Source organism: Neoarius graeffei, chromosome 4 (genome assembly GCF_027579695.1).
Source record: "Neoarius graeffei isolate fNeoGra1 chromosome 4, fNeoGra1.pri, whole genome shotgun sequence".
Classification (NCBI taxonomy): Eukaryota; Metazoa; Chordata; class Actinopteri; order Siluriformes; family Ariidae; genus Neoarius; species Neoarius graeffei.
This window is the reverse complement of record NC_083572.1, coordinates 49,206,932-49,224,508: the sequence shown is the minus strand read 5'-3', so window position 1 is coordinate 49,224,508 and position 17,577 is coordinate 49,206,932. Positions and strand designations below refer to the sequence as shown.

General features: G+C 42.0%; 1 protein-coding gene across 1 annotated transcript in view; it reads left to right on the top strand.

Annotated features, from left to right (window-relative positions):
- cacna2d2a (calcium channel, voltage-dependent, alpha 2/delta subunit 2a) overlaps positions 1 to 17,577 on the top strand; it is a 697,573-nt gene that overhangs the window by 326,429 nt on the left and 353,567 nt on the right. The window contains exon 4 of the mRNA XM_060919306.1: positions 11,805 to 11,864. Within this exon, the coding sequence (XP_060775289.1) occupies positions 11,805 to 11,864 (60 nt within the window). The remainder of the gene's footprint in view (positions 1 to 11,804; positions 11,865 to 17,577) is intronic.

Here is a 17,577-nt window from a genome sequence, read left to right as displayed (position 1 = left end):
CTCAAAAGGGAACCCATCCTCATTTGGGTGATAACAGATAGTGTGATTATAAATAACTCGCTTCTATAACTGCGTCCTATATAGTCACAAAGGCTGTGTCCGAAATCACTCACTCATTCACTACTCCCTACTCACTATCTAGGGAATTCTATATAGCGGACTGTATAGTTAGCTCATTGGTAAAATGAAAAAAATACTTTGGGACACTACTCCGCCACGCCGTTATTTACGTCATTACTGTCACACAATTAAAATGTGCCAGATCAGTCGGCTGGTGGGTTTTCAAAATAATAAATACATGCGTGTATTTCTGTGATAAATCCATATTATACTGAGTGTATTTCCCACATTAAGGGTGATGATACACGGGGCAACTTTTTGGGCAATCTTGCCGAGCAATGTTGCTGGGCAATTGCGTTTTGACTCTTTTCTATTGAGATTGGGCAACATTGTTTCTTTTTTTTTAGCTAACTGTAAACTGCCGTTGCTAACTGTTGTTGCCCATTGTTAGTTGCCCTGAAAAGTTGCCCTGTGTCTCACCTAGTTGCCCGTTGCCAGCAACATTGCTCGGCAACATTGCCCAAAAAGTTGCCCCGTGTATCATCACCATAATAAATACAAAGTACCTGCATCTTTCAGTTCTTTTAAATCAAGGCTGAATACTTTCTTCTTTACCTTTTATTAAATCAAATTTGAGGCCTTTGATTAATTCCTCACTCTGCACTGGAGCTTTTATTCCTGTATTTTATCTGTCTATTTCTATTTTATCTGTCTATTCTCTTACTATTTTTAATTGTACTCGAATGTCCGTTTATAATGTGTTTTCTTCCTCCGTCCATTCACCCCAACACACTTTTTTTTCCCCCTTTCAGCGCGACTGCAATGCATGATGGGATATATTGCTTGGCTAGTGACCATTGGTTGTACACGACTTTTCACGGTGCATTGTGGGATACTGTGTGTCCACTATATAGGGTGTAATAATTCTCACTATACACTCGGACAACACTACAAAATGGTGAACTCTCTATGTAGTCCACTATATAGTGAGTAGTGAGTGATTTCGGACACAGAGACAGTACAACTGTGTAACCGGGAACTTCATTATAGTTTTAACATGAAGTCTGTTTTGTTGAAGTTATCAACTGCTCATTGATAGAGACTTGAGTGCAAAACTGTTCATGATAACTGCAGTCCGAAAGTTATGGCAGTTGTAGTCCTCAGACAAAGGAGCAAAACTGTAAGTGTCTAGAGCCATCTTCGAAGTGTATCTTTCGACTGTCCGTATGGGGCCATCCTCGACAGGAGCGAAGTGATGAGACTCCAGCTAGAAGTAGGGCATCGGGATGGATCAGGCAGGCCAGCATCACTGGTATCTCAGGATTGACGTATCTCAGTAACAGAAAGAGAGAGAGAACACAGGTTGTTAGGTATACCCATTGTCACCTAATGGTTAAGAACAATATACCTTGTACACTGAGTGCAGACAGTTATACTAGTTATCCATCCATCCATCCATCCATCCATTATCTGTAGCCGCTTCATCCTGTTCTACAGGGTCGCAGGCAAGCTGGAGCCTATCCCAGCTGACTACGGGCAAAAGGCGGGGTACACCCTGGACAAGTCGCCAGGTCATCACAGGGCTGACACATAGACACAGACAACCATTCACACTCACACCTACGGTCAATTTAGAGTCACCAGTTAACCTAACCTGCATGTCTTTGGACTGTGGGGGAAACCGGAGCACCCGGAGGAAACCCACGCAGACACGGGGAGAACATGCAAACTCCACACAGAAAGGCCCTCGCCAGCCGCTGGGCTCGAACCCAGGACCTTCTTGCTGTGAGGCGACAGCGCTAACCACTACACCACCGTGCCACCCTATACTAGTCATAATAGTAGAATATAAAGTAATAGTTATTCTGTAGTAATTCTAACTATTCAATCATTTTTCCTGAAACTTTTATTTTTCCTGAGAAATGATATGACTTATAATATATGTAGGTGCAGCACAAAGCTTGATCCATAGCTTGGATTATTTCAGATAAACATGTAGAGCATGGTATTTCTTGCATTAAACTACTAATGTCACATGTTATTAATCAGGCATTTGTAGTGTTCTGTCAAAGTCCCTCTCAAGCCAGGATCTGGTGTTCCCAGGCAGTCTCCTGTCCCAGTACTAACCAACTCTTTAAGTCAAGTCAAGTCAACTTTCTTGTCAAATATGCTATACATGCTCGACATACAGCACAGATGAAATATCAGTCCTCTCTGACCCACGGTGCAAACAAGCAATGCAATAAATAAAAATAGAATAATTGAAAAAAACAAACAATTTAAGCACTCTAGATAAGAACTAGACATAGACTAAACACTCACACACACACACACACACACACACGTAAATTGGTGCAAATAAACAGTCAAGGGCACTTGAGGTATAGCAGGTAAACATGAAATAAGCAGTATAAACAATAAAACTAATGGCTGTTAAGATGAGGTAGTGCGGAATAGTGCAAATGAGCGAGGTAAAGTGAAATGTGCAGTCCCGGAGTTCAGAGTGTTAATGAACGTTGAGAGTATGTATGTGTGTGTGTGTGTGTGTGTGTGTGTGTGTGTGTGTGTGTGTGTGTGTGTTGGGGGGGGGGGGACTGTGAGGGTGACACATCAGTTGCTGAAGGGGGGGCAGGGGGGAGTGCGAGCAGAATCGGGGGGAGAGGCAGAACAGGGAGGGAGTTGAGCCTCCTGACCGCCTGGTGAAAGAAACTGTTCTTGAGCCTGCTGGTTTTGGCCCGGAGACTCCGCAGTCTCCTCCCCGACGGCAGCAGGCTGAAGAGGCTGTGAGATGGGTGGGTGGGGTCACCTGCAATCCTGATGGCTTTGCGGGTGAGGCGGGAGTTATAAATATCCATTAGAGAGGGGAGAGAGACACCAATGATCCTCTCAGCTGCTCTCACGATGCGCTGCAGAGTCTTGCAGCAGGACACGGTGCAGGCGCCGTACCACACGGTGATGCAGCTGGTCAGGATGTTCTCGATGGTGCCTCTGTAGAATGTGTGCATGATGGGGGCCGGGACTCTTGCTCTCCTCAGTTTGCGGAGGAAGTGCAGACGCTGTTGGGCTTTTTTGGCCAGTGATGTGGTGTTGTTGCTCCAGGACAGGTCTTCAGAGATGTGCACACCCAGAAACTTGGTGCTGCTCACCCTCTCCACTGCAGCACCATCGATAGATAGTGGAGCATGCTGGGTGTGCGCTCTCCTGAAGTCCACAACAATCTCCTTCGTCTTCTCCACGTTCAGGCGGAGATTGTTGTCCTTGCACCACATGGCCAAGCGGCTCATCTCACTCCTGTAGATTGTCTCATCGCCATTGTTGATGAGACCCACCACAGTCATGTCATCCGCAAACTTAATGAAGGGATTGGAGCTGGATGTTGGTGTGCAATCGTGGGTCAGCAGAGTGTATGGGTGCGGCGCCAGTCTCTGTTTCGATAGCCCGCGGCCTCTCACTCGTACAGCTAGGGTTACAGTGGGGGGGCTAGTCCTCTGGTAACCGCGAGAGTTTGACTTCCCCACTCGCATCTGTATTGCAGCGTGCCTTGCCAGATGGTAGTAGGTACCATTTTTATTATGGTCTTTGTTATGACCCGACTGCAAGTAGAGCTCGCGATCTCCCGGTCGAGAGGCGGACACACTAACCACTAGGCCAGCTCGCAGTGCAGTGTTCTGTAGTATTGCAATATTACATCTCTTACAATTAGCATTGAGAAATAATTCATGATTTTCTCTCAGTGTTGCATTTCCATGCATACATAGGACATACAGTGGATATAAAAAGTGTACACACCCCATTAAAATGATAGGTTTTTCTGATGTAAAAAGAATGAGACCATGATAAATCATTTCAAAACTTTTCCCACCTTTAATGTGACCTATAACCTGTACAATTCAATTAAAAAACAAACAAATCTGTTAGGGAGAAAAACATAAAAAAAAAAAAAAACACCATACAATAAGCTGGTTGCATAAGTATGCACACCCTTAAACTAATACTTTGTTTTGAAGCACCTTTTGATTTAATTACAGCATTCAGTCTTTTTGGGTCGGAGTCTATCAGCCTGCCACATCTAGACTTGGTAATATTTGCTCACTCTTCCTTGTAAAAGCGCTCCAAATCTGTCAGATTGCGAGGGCATCTCTTGTGCACAGCCCTCTTCAGGTCACCCCACAGATTTTCAATTGGATTTAGGTCTGGGCTCTGGCTGGGCCATTTCAAAACTTTTTTGGGGTCATTGTCGTGCTGAAAGATGAAATTCATCTTCAGCTTTCTAGCAGACACCTGAAGATTTTGGGCCAAAATTGACTGGTATTTAGAACTGTTCATAATTCCCTCCACCTTGACTAAAGCCCCTGTTCCAGCTGAAGAAAAACAACCCCAAAAGATGATGCTGCCACCACCATGCTTCACCGTGGGTATGGTGTTCTTTTGGTGATGTGCCGTGTTGTTTTTGCACCAAGCATACCTTTTGGAATTGTGGCCAAAAAGTTCAACCTTGGTTTCATCAGACCATAACACATTTTTCCACATGCCTTTTGGAGAGTTGATATATTTTTTGAAAAATTTAGCCGGGTCTGGATGTTTTTCTTTGACCCTGCCTCATAGTCCAGACAGATGGAGAATACGGGAGATTGTTGTCACATGTAGTACACAACCAGTACTTGCCAGAAATCCCTGCAGCTCCTTCAGTGTTGCTGTCGGCCTCTTGGCAGCCTCCCTGACCAGTTTTCATCTTGTCTTTTCATCAATTTTGGAGGGATGTCCAGTTCTCGGTAATGTCACTGTTGTCCCATATTTTCTCCACTTCTTGATGACGGTCTTCACTGTGCTCCATGGTATATCTAATGCCGTGGAAATGTTTTTGTCCCCTTCTCCTGACTGATACCTTTCAACAATGAGCTCCCTCTGATGCTTTGTAAGCTCTCTGTGAACGCTGACTTTTGCTGGAGGATGCAACGGAGTAAATGTCTGAACTTTATTTGGGGTTAATCAGAGTCATTTTAATTGATGGCAGGTGTGAACCCAAAAAGACTGAATGCTGTAATGAAATCAAAAGATGCTTCAACAAAGTATTAGTTTAAGGGTGTGCACATTTATGCAACCAGCTTATTGTACATTTTTTATTTTTTATGTTTTTCCCCTAAACAGATTTATTTGTTTTTTAATTGAATCATACAGGTTATAGTTCACATTAAAGGTGGGAAAAGTTTTTAAATGATTTATCGTGGTCTCATTTTTTTTACATCAGAAAAACCTATCATTTTAACGGGGTGTGTACACTTTTTATATCCGCTGTAAATCCCAGTATGGATTCTGAAAATATTGTACATCATAAATGTCCTACTTTCGCTAGTCAGCCAGCAAGTGAAAACATATTCAGAGTGATTTATAGTGACTTGAAATTGTTGTAATCTTCAAGCTATGTCATTCGGACAGACTTTTCGAAGTATTCCAACCTGGAAACCTCACTGGGAACGCCGTTTAAGAAGCAAGCCATCATGTTTACAAAAGACATGTTGATTGATTTTATACTTAGGTTTTGCTGAAATATAAACAGAACAGTAACTATTACCAGCAGTCCTTGCCTAAATTGTCGCCTTTGCTTTGGGAAGTGTGGCCACGGTCTGCCCTGTGATCCAGGCTTCTTAAACACTGCTATCTCATGTACAGTCTCTGAGCTCTGCAGAACCAGGAAACAATTAGTTTCGAAAATAATCTGTCAGGAACTAGTTATTATCCGTAGGCCTAGGATCACATTATGCTATTGTTTATTAGTCTTTTAGCAATGTGTTGACTATTTAATTACTTTGAAATTCTCAATTACACACTAGAGTCCCTACATACACTTCCTTTTTTCTTTTCTTTTTTTTATAAGGCTTCCACTAATGTATTTTGAACTGCAGCCTTGGCTTCTTTATTAGCTCATCTGGCCGTAAGGCCGATGAGCTATTGCCATGGCGTGGCATCCGTCATCTGTTGTCCATCCATCGTCCACAATTCAGGCCCGAGTTTCCCAAAAGCATCGTAGCACAAAGATCATGATTAAATGGTAGAGCGAGCAGCACAATGAACACTCTCTCTCCTACTTAAGATGCTCTTATCGTTAAGAGGCTTTTGGGAAACCCACCCCAGTTAAATCATACCGTATTCTCCTCTGTCAATTCTCTATGGATTTCCGTTCTGATTCATCTCTCATCTCATTATCTCTAGCTGCTTTATCCTGTTCTACAGGGTCGCAGGCAAGCTGGAGCCTATCCCAGCTGACTACGGGCGAAAGGCAGGGTACACCCTGGACAAGTCGCCAGGTCATCGCAGGGCTGACACATAGACACAGACAACCACTCACATTCACACCTACGGTCAATTTAGAGTCACCAGTTAACCTAACCTGCATGTCTTTGGACTGTGGGGGAAACCGGAGCACCCGGAGGAAACCCACGCGGACACGGGGAGAACATGCAAACTCCACGCAGAAAGGCCCTCGCCGGCCACGGGGCTCAAACCCGGACCTTCTTGCTGTGAGGCGACAGCGCTAACCACTACACCACCGTGCCGCCCTCCGTTCTGATTGTTTTGTTTAAAATAACTCATCACTCCGCACAAAACGTGGTCGTTTTGTCAATTTTTTTGCAAACGAGTTATTAATTAGGCCAAATTAACAAATTTCCCAGACCTCTCACTAGAATTGTATGTCACTGATTCTTGAAACTTTGGCAAAAACATGTCCCACTAAGAAAAGTGCTAAGTCTGTTGGAAATTAATAACATTGTCATAAAGAAATTTAAAAAAAAGTTATAATCAGGGGGTCCTTTGCACATATGTAAGGTTCTTTTATAGGATTGTTTTTATTTTTTATTAATTTAATGATTATATGCTGGCCACTGCCTACAAAATCAGTTGTCCTCGGGTAGGAGCTAATCATTTCAACTTGATTAAAAAAAAACAAAAAGTAATAATTTAATTGAATAATACCTTTACTACATGAAAGAATACATTGTTATATGTATTTAAAACTGCAAACAGTGAGTTTTGAACAATGTTTACTATTATTTTGTGGTTGCTCAAAATGTGTCCCACGTATTCGTCACCACCGTCAGATATTTACAAAAAGCAATAAAATCAGGCAACTACAAGGTCAACTATATTCCCGAGGACCCTCTTTTCAAACCTTCAGCTCTACTGCATGCTTCCAGATTACTCAAGCTCCTGTAAGTTTGGTATTTTCTCTTAAACTTGTTCATATTTTTGGACACTGCTACAGTTACAACCATAGCATGTCAACACCGTCACTTTTGTCTCATCTCATCTCATCTCATTATCTCTAGCCGCTTTATCCTTCTACAGGGTCGCAGGCAAGCTGGAGCCTATCCCAGCTGACTACGGGTGAAAGGCAAAGTACACCCTGGACAAGTCGCCAGGTCATCACAGGGCTGACACATAGACACAGACAACCATTCACACTCACATTCACACCTACGGTCAATTTAGAGTCACCAGTTAACCTAACCTGCATGTCTTTGGACTGTGGGGGAAACCGGAGCACCCGGAGGAAACCCACGCGGACACGGGGAGAACATGCAAACTCCACACAGAAAGGCCCTCGCCGGCCACAGGGCTCGAACCCAGACCTTGTTGCTGTGAGGCAACAGCGCTAACCACTACACCACCGTGCCGCCCCCGTCACTTTTGTATAAAAAATATTATGACATAAATGTATACTTTTTAAGAAGAGGTCTGAAGTAGCTAGCAACAGAGGGAAAACAAGATGGCTAATGTGAACAACTCCTGCATATTATGTGAAAGAGTAGGTTTTTGTCACCACCGTCAGACGTCACCACCGTCAGGTTTTCTGTCTGACGGTGGTGACAAAAACCTCCAAATGGCCCTCAATGGAGGCTAGAACATAACTGTTGATCACAATAAATACCAGTATGACATGTGATGTTTCATTAACCTCTTTTATATTTACATTTATGTAATTCCTTCTATATTTCTTTCCTATTGTCCAACCCTTAGGGGATGTAGTGTGCCTTTCCTCTCTCTCTCTCTCTCTCTCTCTCTCTCTCAATTCACTATTATGGCATGTTCATTTGGCTTATGTCATTTGGGATGCACATAGGGCACCTACTACCTACCTACCGTATATAGCACATAGTATACAGTGTCCCTTCTCCAATGACTAAAGCCAAATGGAAATGGAATGACCTTTAACCAAATCCAACATTCATAACATCTCCTTCAATTTCATAGTCATTACACTCAACTTTGATTACAGTTTAAGATGTTAGTGATGCATTGTACATTATTCCCACTGGTAATAACATTATTTCTTACTATGATGATTTGATATTTGATGATATGGGGATGGAGTACTTTTAAAAATGATATTGCTTAATTGTACCTTAGGCCTATATTCCTTGAAAAAATGTTTTTACATTGCTCAGGATTGTTATTTTTTTGGACCAAATAGTTAAATAAAGTTGTTAAGCAAAAGCCATTGATTTTGGAATTGAAATTTTGAATTATATGTTGTAATGAGGCCACTGTCACCACCGTCAGAGGGAGTTTTATTTGTTTTAAATGAATATGCTTACAACATGTTTTTTCAGTGCTGTTGAGTTATGAAAGTAATAGTCTCTTTTAATGCAAAAATAAGTTTGTTAAATAAAAAAAACATTACTTTGTCTCCTTAGGCTGAAAGTAAATATTGTATAATATTAGATCTTTAAAGGAGTCCACGTGAAACTGTATAAAAATCGAATAAAAGTGAATATTCAACTTGTAACAGTGTATATGTGTGCTAAGAATGCCAGATAATGATTTCAAAACTCTAAATACATATTAGACCAAATATATACAAAATAATTTGCTTTTTATTGTGTCTGACGGTGTTGACAAAAACAAAGTAATAGCTGAAAAAATGCCTATTGTATGAAAAAAATACAAAATGAGGAGCTTGCACTGGTACATTGCTGAACAGCCAAGGCCTTGTCCTATAATGATATACCTTTAGATTTTGTAATTTAAGTAACTTTTTATTTTCAAAATTAAAACCTGTTTTATCCAAAATCCCAAGAATCAGCGACCTCCTTTCTCTTTTCTCATCCGATTCCAGTTCTGATTGATGTTTTGGGTAGATCCTCCCTTGAGGAACAAAACTTGGTCATTTGCTTGTTGATTTTTCTTGCTGTAAACAATTTGTTTACAACGTTGTTTATTTTCAGTTAAATCATATTTCCGCCCCCTGTTCTCAGTGGATTTCAGTTCTGATTGTTTTGTTTAAAAGAACTAGTCCTTCTGCACAACACTTGGTCATTGTATTGTCAAATTTTTGCTAACGAACTGCTAATTAGGTCACCTTAACAAGTTTTCGGACTTTTCACCAGAATCGTATGCCCTCATTCATTTCTCATCCGATTTCAGTTCTGATCGATGTCTTGGGTAGATCTTCCCATGAGGAACAAAATGTGGTCGTTTATTTGTTGATTTTCTTGTTGTAAACAATTACAACTTTGTTTATTTTCAGTTAAATCGTGTCTCCTCCCTCAGTTCTCAATGGGTATCAGTTCCGTACCGAGTTTTCTAAAAGCATCCTAGAACCCACCCCTGATTGTTTTGTTTGAAAGAACTAGACCTTCTGCACAAGACTTGGTCATTGTATTGTCAATTTTTTGCGATCAAATTGGTAATTAGGTCAACTTAACAAATTTTCTTCTGACAGGAATGGTATCTCCTCTCTCATTTCTCATCCGATTTCAGGTCTGATCGACAGTTTGGGTAGATCTTCCTTCGGGGAACAAAATTTAGCCCTTTGTTGATTTTCCTGTTGTAAACAATTTGTTGTGGAAGTTGGTCCTCTCTCACATTGTCACATTTTCAGTTCTGTTTGATGTTTTGGTCGTCATGGTTGTTTTGATGGCAACCCAGATGAGCTACTGTGTCCTTGATGTTCTGGTTATGCCTCTGGAATTGCCTTCTAGATTAAAAAAATATATATGTTCGCGAGCACAGTTTTCTATTACACATTTTCCCCTGAAAAGCCAGCTCGGCAAAAGGACACAAACATATACAGTGGGGCAAAAAAGTATTTAGTCAGCCACCAATTGTGCAAGTTCTCCCACTTAAAAAGATGAGAGAGGCCTGTAATTTTCATTATAGGTACACTTCAACTATGAGACGCAGAATGGGGGGAAAGAATCCAGGAAATCACATTTGTAGGATTTTTAATGAATTAATTGGTGAATTCCTCGGTAAAATAAGTATTTGGTCACCTACAAACAAGCAAGATTTCTGGCTCTCACAGACCTGTAACTTCTTCTTTAAGAGGCTCCTCTGTCCTCCACTCGTTACCTGTATTAATGGCACCTGTTTGAACTCAGTTGAATATCAGTATAAAAGACACCTGTCCACAACCTCAAACAGTCACACTCCAAACTCCACTATGGCCAAGACCAAAGAGCTGTCAAAGAACACCAGAAACAAAATTGTAGACCTGCACCAGGCTGGGAAGACTGAATCTGCAATAGGTAAGCAGCTTGGTGTGAAGAAATCAACTGTGGGAGCAATTATTAGAAAATGGAAGACATACAAGACCACTGATAATCTCCCTCGATCTGGGGCTCCATGCAAGCTCTCACCCCGTGGAGTCAAAATGATCACAAGAACGGTGAGCAAAAATCCCAGAACCACACGGGGGGACCTAGTGAATGACCTGCAGAGAGCTGGGACCAAAGTAACAAAGGCTACCATCAGTAACACACTACGCCGCCAGGGACTCAAATCCTGCAGTGCCAGACGTGTCCCCCTGCTTAAGCCAGTACATGTCCAGGCCCGTCTGAAGTTTGCTAGAGAGCATTTGTATGATCCAGAAGAGGATTGGGAGAATGTCATATGGTCAGATGAAACCAAAATAGAACTTTTTGGTAAAAACTCAACTTGTCGTGTTTGGAGGAGAAAGAATGCTGAGTTGCATCCAAAGAACACCATACCTACTGTGAATCATGGGTGGAAACATCATGCTTTGGGGCTGTTTTTCTGCAAAGGGACCAGGACGACTGATCCGTGTAAAGGAAAGAATGAATGGGGCCATGTATTATGAGATTTTGAGTGAAAACCTCCTTCCATCAGCAAGGGCATTGAAGATGAAATGTGGCTGGGTCTTTCAGCATGACAATGATCCCAAACACACCGCCCGGGCAACGAAACAGTGGCTTCGTAAGAAGCATTTCAAGGTCCTGGAGTGGCCTAGTCAGTCTCCAGATCTCAACCCCATAGAAAATCTTTGGAGGGAGTTGAAAGTCCGTGTTGCCCAGCGACAGCCCCAAAACATCACTGCTCTAGAGGAGATCTGCATGGAGGAATGGGCCAAAACACCAGCAACAGTGTGTGAAAACCTTGTGAAGACTTACAGAAAACGTTTGACCTCTGTCATTGCCAACAAAGGGTATATAACAAAGTATTGAGATGAACTTTTGTTATTGACCAAATACTTGTTTTCCACCATAATTTGCAAATAAATTCTTTAAAAATCAGACAATGTGATTTTATGGATTTTTTTTTCTTCTCATTTTGTCTCTCATAGTTGAAGTGTACCTATGATGAAAATTACAGGCCTCTCTCATCTTTTTAAGTGGGAAAACTTGCACAATTGGTGACTGACTAAATACTTTTTTGCCCCACTGTGTGTATATATAGATATATAAAACCTTTTAACCCCCTGACCTTTTAACTTTCATGTTCTGCAGAGGCTGGCCAAAGAGGCGGAGCAGATCCAGACATTGCACTCCTGGCGGGACAACATTACAGTAAGTGTGCCTGTATTTGTTGCTTTCCAGCCCTGTCTTGTAGCCATATGGACTGCATTTAGATACTTCCATCCTATAAATTAGTGTCAGACTGTGATAGTGATAAAGCCTCATATTTTGTTAGGCTCACTCGTTGAGGCACAGTGAAGAAAAAAGAAACTGTGCACACAGCTATAATTATATATATTATCGTTAAAATTTGGCTTTTTATCAAGACGTCTTACTGACTCTCCACTGCTGAAGCACACTTGTACACAAGTCTTATGACTCCCATAGATGGTAGGAAATGACTAAAATATTGATCAAAAATGAACATAAATAATGCAAACTAGTCCTATTTTAATTTATACAGCTAAGCGCTTGACACTTCCATCATTTAAGAACTGCATAGACAAGATAAAGTTTACATGTTAACTAAATTTGTGCCCTTCATAAAGTCATAGGAGAGGAGGGTGTCTTGAGGGTTTGTTAAAAAAAAAATCCTATATAGGATGCATGGAGATAGCTACACACATTGGACTTTTATCAGATAAACCTACTATATTAGAGCAGTTTGCAGGTACAGAATTAAATTGAATTAATGCATTCATACAGTGCCTTGCAAAAGTATTCATCCCCCCTTGGTGTTTGTCCTGTTTTGTCGCATTACAAGCTGGAATTAAAATGGATTTTGGGGGGGATTCTCATCATTTGATTTACACAACATGCCGACCACTTTAAAGGTGCAAATTGTTGTTTTATTGTGACACAAACAATAATTAAGATGAAAAAACAGAAATGTGGAGTGTGTATAGGTATTCACCCCCTTTCATATGAAACCCCTCACATGATCTGTCACATGATGTCTGTATAAATCAACCTGTTCTGGAAGAACCTGACTCTGCAACATGAAAACCAAGGAGCCTCTAAACAGGTCAGAGACAAAGTTGTGGAGAAGTATAGATCAGGGTTGGGCTATGAAAAATATCCCAAACTTTGAATATCCCAGGGAGCACCATTAAATCCATTATAGCAAAATGGAAAGAATATGTCACCACTACAAACCTGACAAGAGAAGGTCGCCCACCAAAACTCACAGACCGGGCAAGGAGGGCATTAATCAGAGATGCAACAAAGACACCTATGATAATGCTGAGGGAGCTGCAGAGATCCACAGCAAAGATGGGAGTATCTGTCCATAGGACCACTTTAAGCTGTACACTCCACAGAGTGCGGCTTTATGGAAGAGTGGCCAGAAAAAAGTCATTGCTTAAAGGAAAAAAAAAAAGAAATCACATTTGGAGTTTGGGCGGCACGGTGGTGTAGTGGTTAGCGCTGTCGCCTCACAGCAAGAAGGTCCGGGTTCGAGCCCCGTGGCCGGCGAGGGCCTTTCTGTGCAGAGTTTGCATGTTCTCCCCGTGTCTGCATGGGTTTCCTCCGGGTGCTCCGGTTTCCCCCACAGTCCAAAGACATGCAGGTTAGGTTAACTGGTGACTCTAAATTGACCGTAGGTGTGAATGTGAGTGTGAATGGTTGTCTGTGTCTATGTGTCAGCCCTGTGATGACCTGGCGACTTGTCCAGGGTGTACCCCGCCTCTCGCCCGTAGTCAGCTGGGATAGGCTCCAGCTTGCCTGTGACCCTGTAGAACAGGATAAAGCGGCTAGAGATAATGAGATGAGATGAGACATTTGGAGTTTACCCAACAGCATGTGTCAGACTCCCCAAACACATGGAAGAAGATTCTCTGGTCAAATGAGACTAAAATTGAACTTTTTGGCCATCATGGGAAATGCCATATGTGGTGCAAACCCAACACCCTGAGAACACCATTCCTACAGTGAAGCATGGTGGTGGCAGCATCATGCTGTGGGGATATTTTTCATCTGTAGGGACAGGAAAGCTGGTCAGGATTGAAGGAAAGATGGATGGCACTAAATACAGGGCAATTCTGGAGGAAAACTTGTTTGAGTCGGCCAGAGGTTTGAGACTGGGATGAAGGTTCACGGTCTAGCAGGACAATGACCCTAAACATACTGCTAAAGCTACACTGAAGTGGTTTAAAGGGAAATGTTTAAATGTCTTGGAATGGCCTCGTCAAAGCCCAGACTTCAATCCAATTGAGAATCTGTGGCATAACTTGAAGATTGCTGTACACCAACGCAACCCATCTAACTTGAAGGAGTTGGAGCAGTTTTGCCTTGAGGAATGGGCAAAAATCCCAGTGGCTGGATGTGCTAAGCTAATAGAGACATACCCCAAGAGACTTGCAGCTGGAATTACAGCAAAAGGTGGCTCTACAAAGTATTAACTTTGGGGGCTGAATACCTATGCATACTCCAGATTTCTGTTTTTTCATCTTAATTATTGTTTGTGTCAGAATAAAAAAAAAAAAAAAATAATAATAATAATAATAACAATAATAAAAACTATTTGCACCTTTAAAGTGGTAGGCATGTTGTGTAAATCAAATGGTGCTAACCCTTCAAAAAATCCATTTTAATTCCAGCTTGTAATGCGACAAAAAAGTGCAGACACCAAGAGGGATGAATACTTTTGCAAGACACTGTACAACTGTTGCTTTGCACAGTTTTTCCACCCCCTATTACTACATTCATCAATGGAACGGTACCACCATGCAGCGGCCTAGTAAAGTGGCCACTAATTTTAAATGTATCATCAAATCCAAAGCATTGCTATTGTGAAATGGGGGGAAAGGGCGTGGCTTCATTTAATATCGGAGATGAGGAGCTCGTAAGCAAAATATGTAAAAATCGGCACGTCTGATCGTCTTTTAAACATTTATTTTTCACCTCAGCCCATCATCCGTGCCTTTGGGTCACACCCCAGGGTTTGAATACCTCTGGCCTAGAAAATGATATACTGATGCTGACCGTTTGATAAAGTGAGTTGCTGTGAATTGCTGCCATTTGAACGTGTCCCACATGAAGGCCAAAGTCAAAATGTGCAGTAGCTGAACAGAGCACTTTTATACACATGCAAGCACCGTTCTTGTATATTCTATCCCCGATTCACAGCTACGTACTTCAAATATCCTTTACAAAAACACTGGCGCCACACACACTCTGCCGTCTGTCTCCAGGGAGACCATGCTTGCTGTCATGCTACACTTCCTACAAATGGAATTTTAACCCCATGCCTCCCGAGGGATATTTGTGAAAAGACTCTAAAGCTAATAATTATGAAACCTCCTCACTGCGAGAGCCCATTTCTGTTCATGGCTGCTTAGCCACTGCACTCACAGGGAGGAGGGTAGAGAGCTGCCTATCACACCACACATTCCTCGCTTCGAGCTCTGCAACTAAATACATGTTTTATGCCATCACACGCATGCACACAGACATTACATGCTTTTAAAACACTCGCCTCTGTGTGTTCTGCAAGTTAAAATGGCGTCACGGATTGCACGGGTAAACCACTCGCCTTTTGTCTCTTGCTCATCTGTTTATCCCCCCCCCGCCTTTTATTCTTTCTGATTTAAAACATAGGTTTTTTTCTGGATGCCAAAAACGCACCACTCTGTTTAAGTTCCTTCTTGTTCTTTCTCTTGCTCTCTCCATTTCGTTCTTCCTCACTCTCTATACCCTTTCGTTTCTCTCCTCTCTCTCCCCACCTCTCTCTTTCCCTCTCCACCCTGTTATCAGCCCTCCTCGTTTCTAATCAGCCATGAAAACAGTTTGAAAATGTCATATTGTTGCAAACACTGCAAATGAGACCTAATGGGGGTGCGGGCATTAATAATGTATCACGGGGCTGATTTCATTTGCTTTTATAATTAGCCCAGGTAATGAAGCACTGTGGAGGCCCGAACCATTTCAGCACCTTCACATGAGAGAGAGGGATGAGACATGTCCTTTAGCTAGAAAGATTGTCTTTGGTGATTCTGACTCTCTCTCTCTCTCTCTCTCTCTCTCTCTCTCTCTCTCTCTCTCGTTTGGCAAATGTACGCAGTTTCATTTTTTTGGATAAAGACTACTGACTGACACTGTAATTAGATTAGGCCTCCATGCTTTTTGGGCACATTAGGGACCCGGAGTGAAAAGCATGTTAAAGCAGTTGGAGGGAGGAAGAGAGACTGAGAGAAAAAGACAGAGATGGAAGGAGAGAGAGAGGCATACATAAAACATGTACAAACTAGCATAATAATTTAGAATAGTAAAAAAAAACGTGTGTGCGCATGTGTATGTATGTACGCTGTGTACATACGGTACACACCTCTCCTACATAGTACGGTGTATCTGCTTGCAATACCAAGGGTAGTAACACCATTCGGCTCTATCATTCTGCACCGAAACACTGAATATTATGTACACACCCCTGGATGTTTTGTTATCTGAATATTAGAAATAGACCCGCTGTCTTAATGTACAAAAAACCCTCCAAGGACAATTCTTTTGTTTTTGCTGACAGTTGAAGACATTTGGGTTTTCAAGTGATCAAAAAATATTGGAACGTCTGACTGACAGGTGTTTCTTGTTGCCCAGCTGTGCTTTCTTAGATTGATTGATTGTTTAAAAGAGAACTGAAGTCATTTTTAAACTTGCTTTATTTCTTAATTAACGTGGTATTCAATTACGTTTTTAGTTTTAGTAACCTTATATCGTGACTCGTATTGGCAACTAATTGCAATTAAATATTATACTAATCGGCCTCTTCGGTTTTTAGCCGTGTTGAATTCAGTTCGTTTGGTCCACGGCAGGCGTCGCTTATCCGCGCGATCTTCACGAGACTTGTGCGAGATTTCGAAACGTGACATGTCCGCACCGCCATTTTGAAAACTGTTTTCCAAACGAAAACGAGTTTAAATGACGATTACTGCCTACTTTTTTCAAACTTTCCTGATTGCTATCAAAACAAACAAAACTTCCCGCTTGATTCCGTCAGCATTCGAAAGAGGGCACGCACGTCTTTTGACAACGTTGGCAGATGTTGGTCACTTTGATTTCCGCTGTACGTTTAACTTCCGTCCTATGATGTCTCGCACAGGTCTCAGCGGATCTCGTTTACGGCCATTGCTTTGATATATGGACTGATATATTACTTAGCATATTTCAAACACTCCTCACTTGCTATAGCAGTGACAAAATAGCTGTCAAAAATCCATTCCTATATTTAATAAAATGAGATAAATAGAGGGCGGCACAGTGGTGTAGTGGTTAGCGTTGTCGCCTCACAGCAAGAAGGTCCGGGTTCGAGCCCCGTGGCCGGCAAGGGCCTTTCTGTGCGGAGTTTGCATGCTTTCCCTGTGTCCGCGTGGGGGTGCTCCGGTTTCCCCCACAGTCCAAAGACATGCAGGTTAGGTTAACTGGTGACTCTAAATTGACCGTAGGTGTGAATGTGAGTGTGAATGGTTGTCTGTGTCTATGTGTCAGCCCTGTGATGACCTGGCGACTTGTCCAGGGTGTACCCCGCCTTTCGCCCGTAGTCAGCTGGGATAGGCTCCAGCTTGCCTGCGACCCTGTAGAACAGGATAAAGCGGCGAGAGATAATGAGATGAGATGAGAAAAATTTGCCTTCAGTTCTCCTTTAAGCAGTTAATAGTTCTAAATGTCTGCTCTTGGTTTAAGCTCTGGATTTCACCTGTGAAGACTGCATTTGTCATAAAAAAAAGAAGAAACCAACATGACGACCAGAGAGCTGTCAATGGGAGAAAAGCAAGCTATTTTGAAACTGAGACAAAGAGCAAAACGAGCCAGTGCACAAGCATTGGGCATG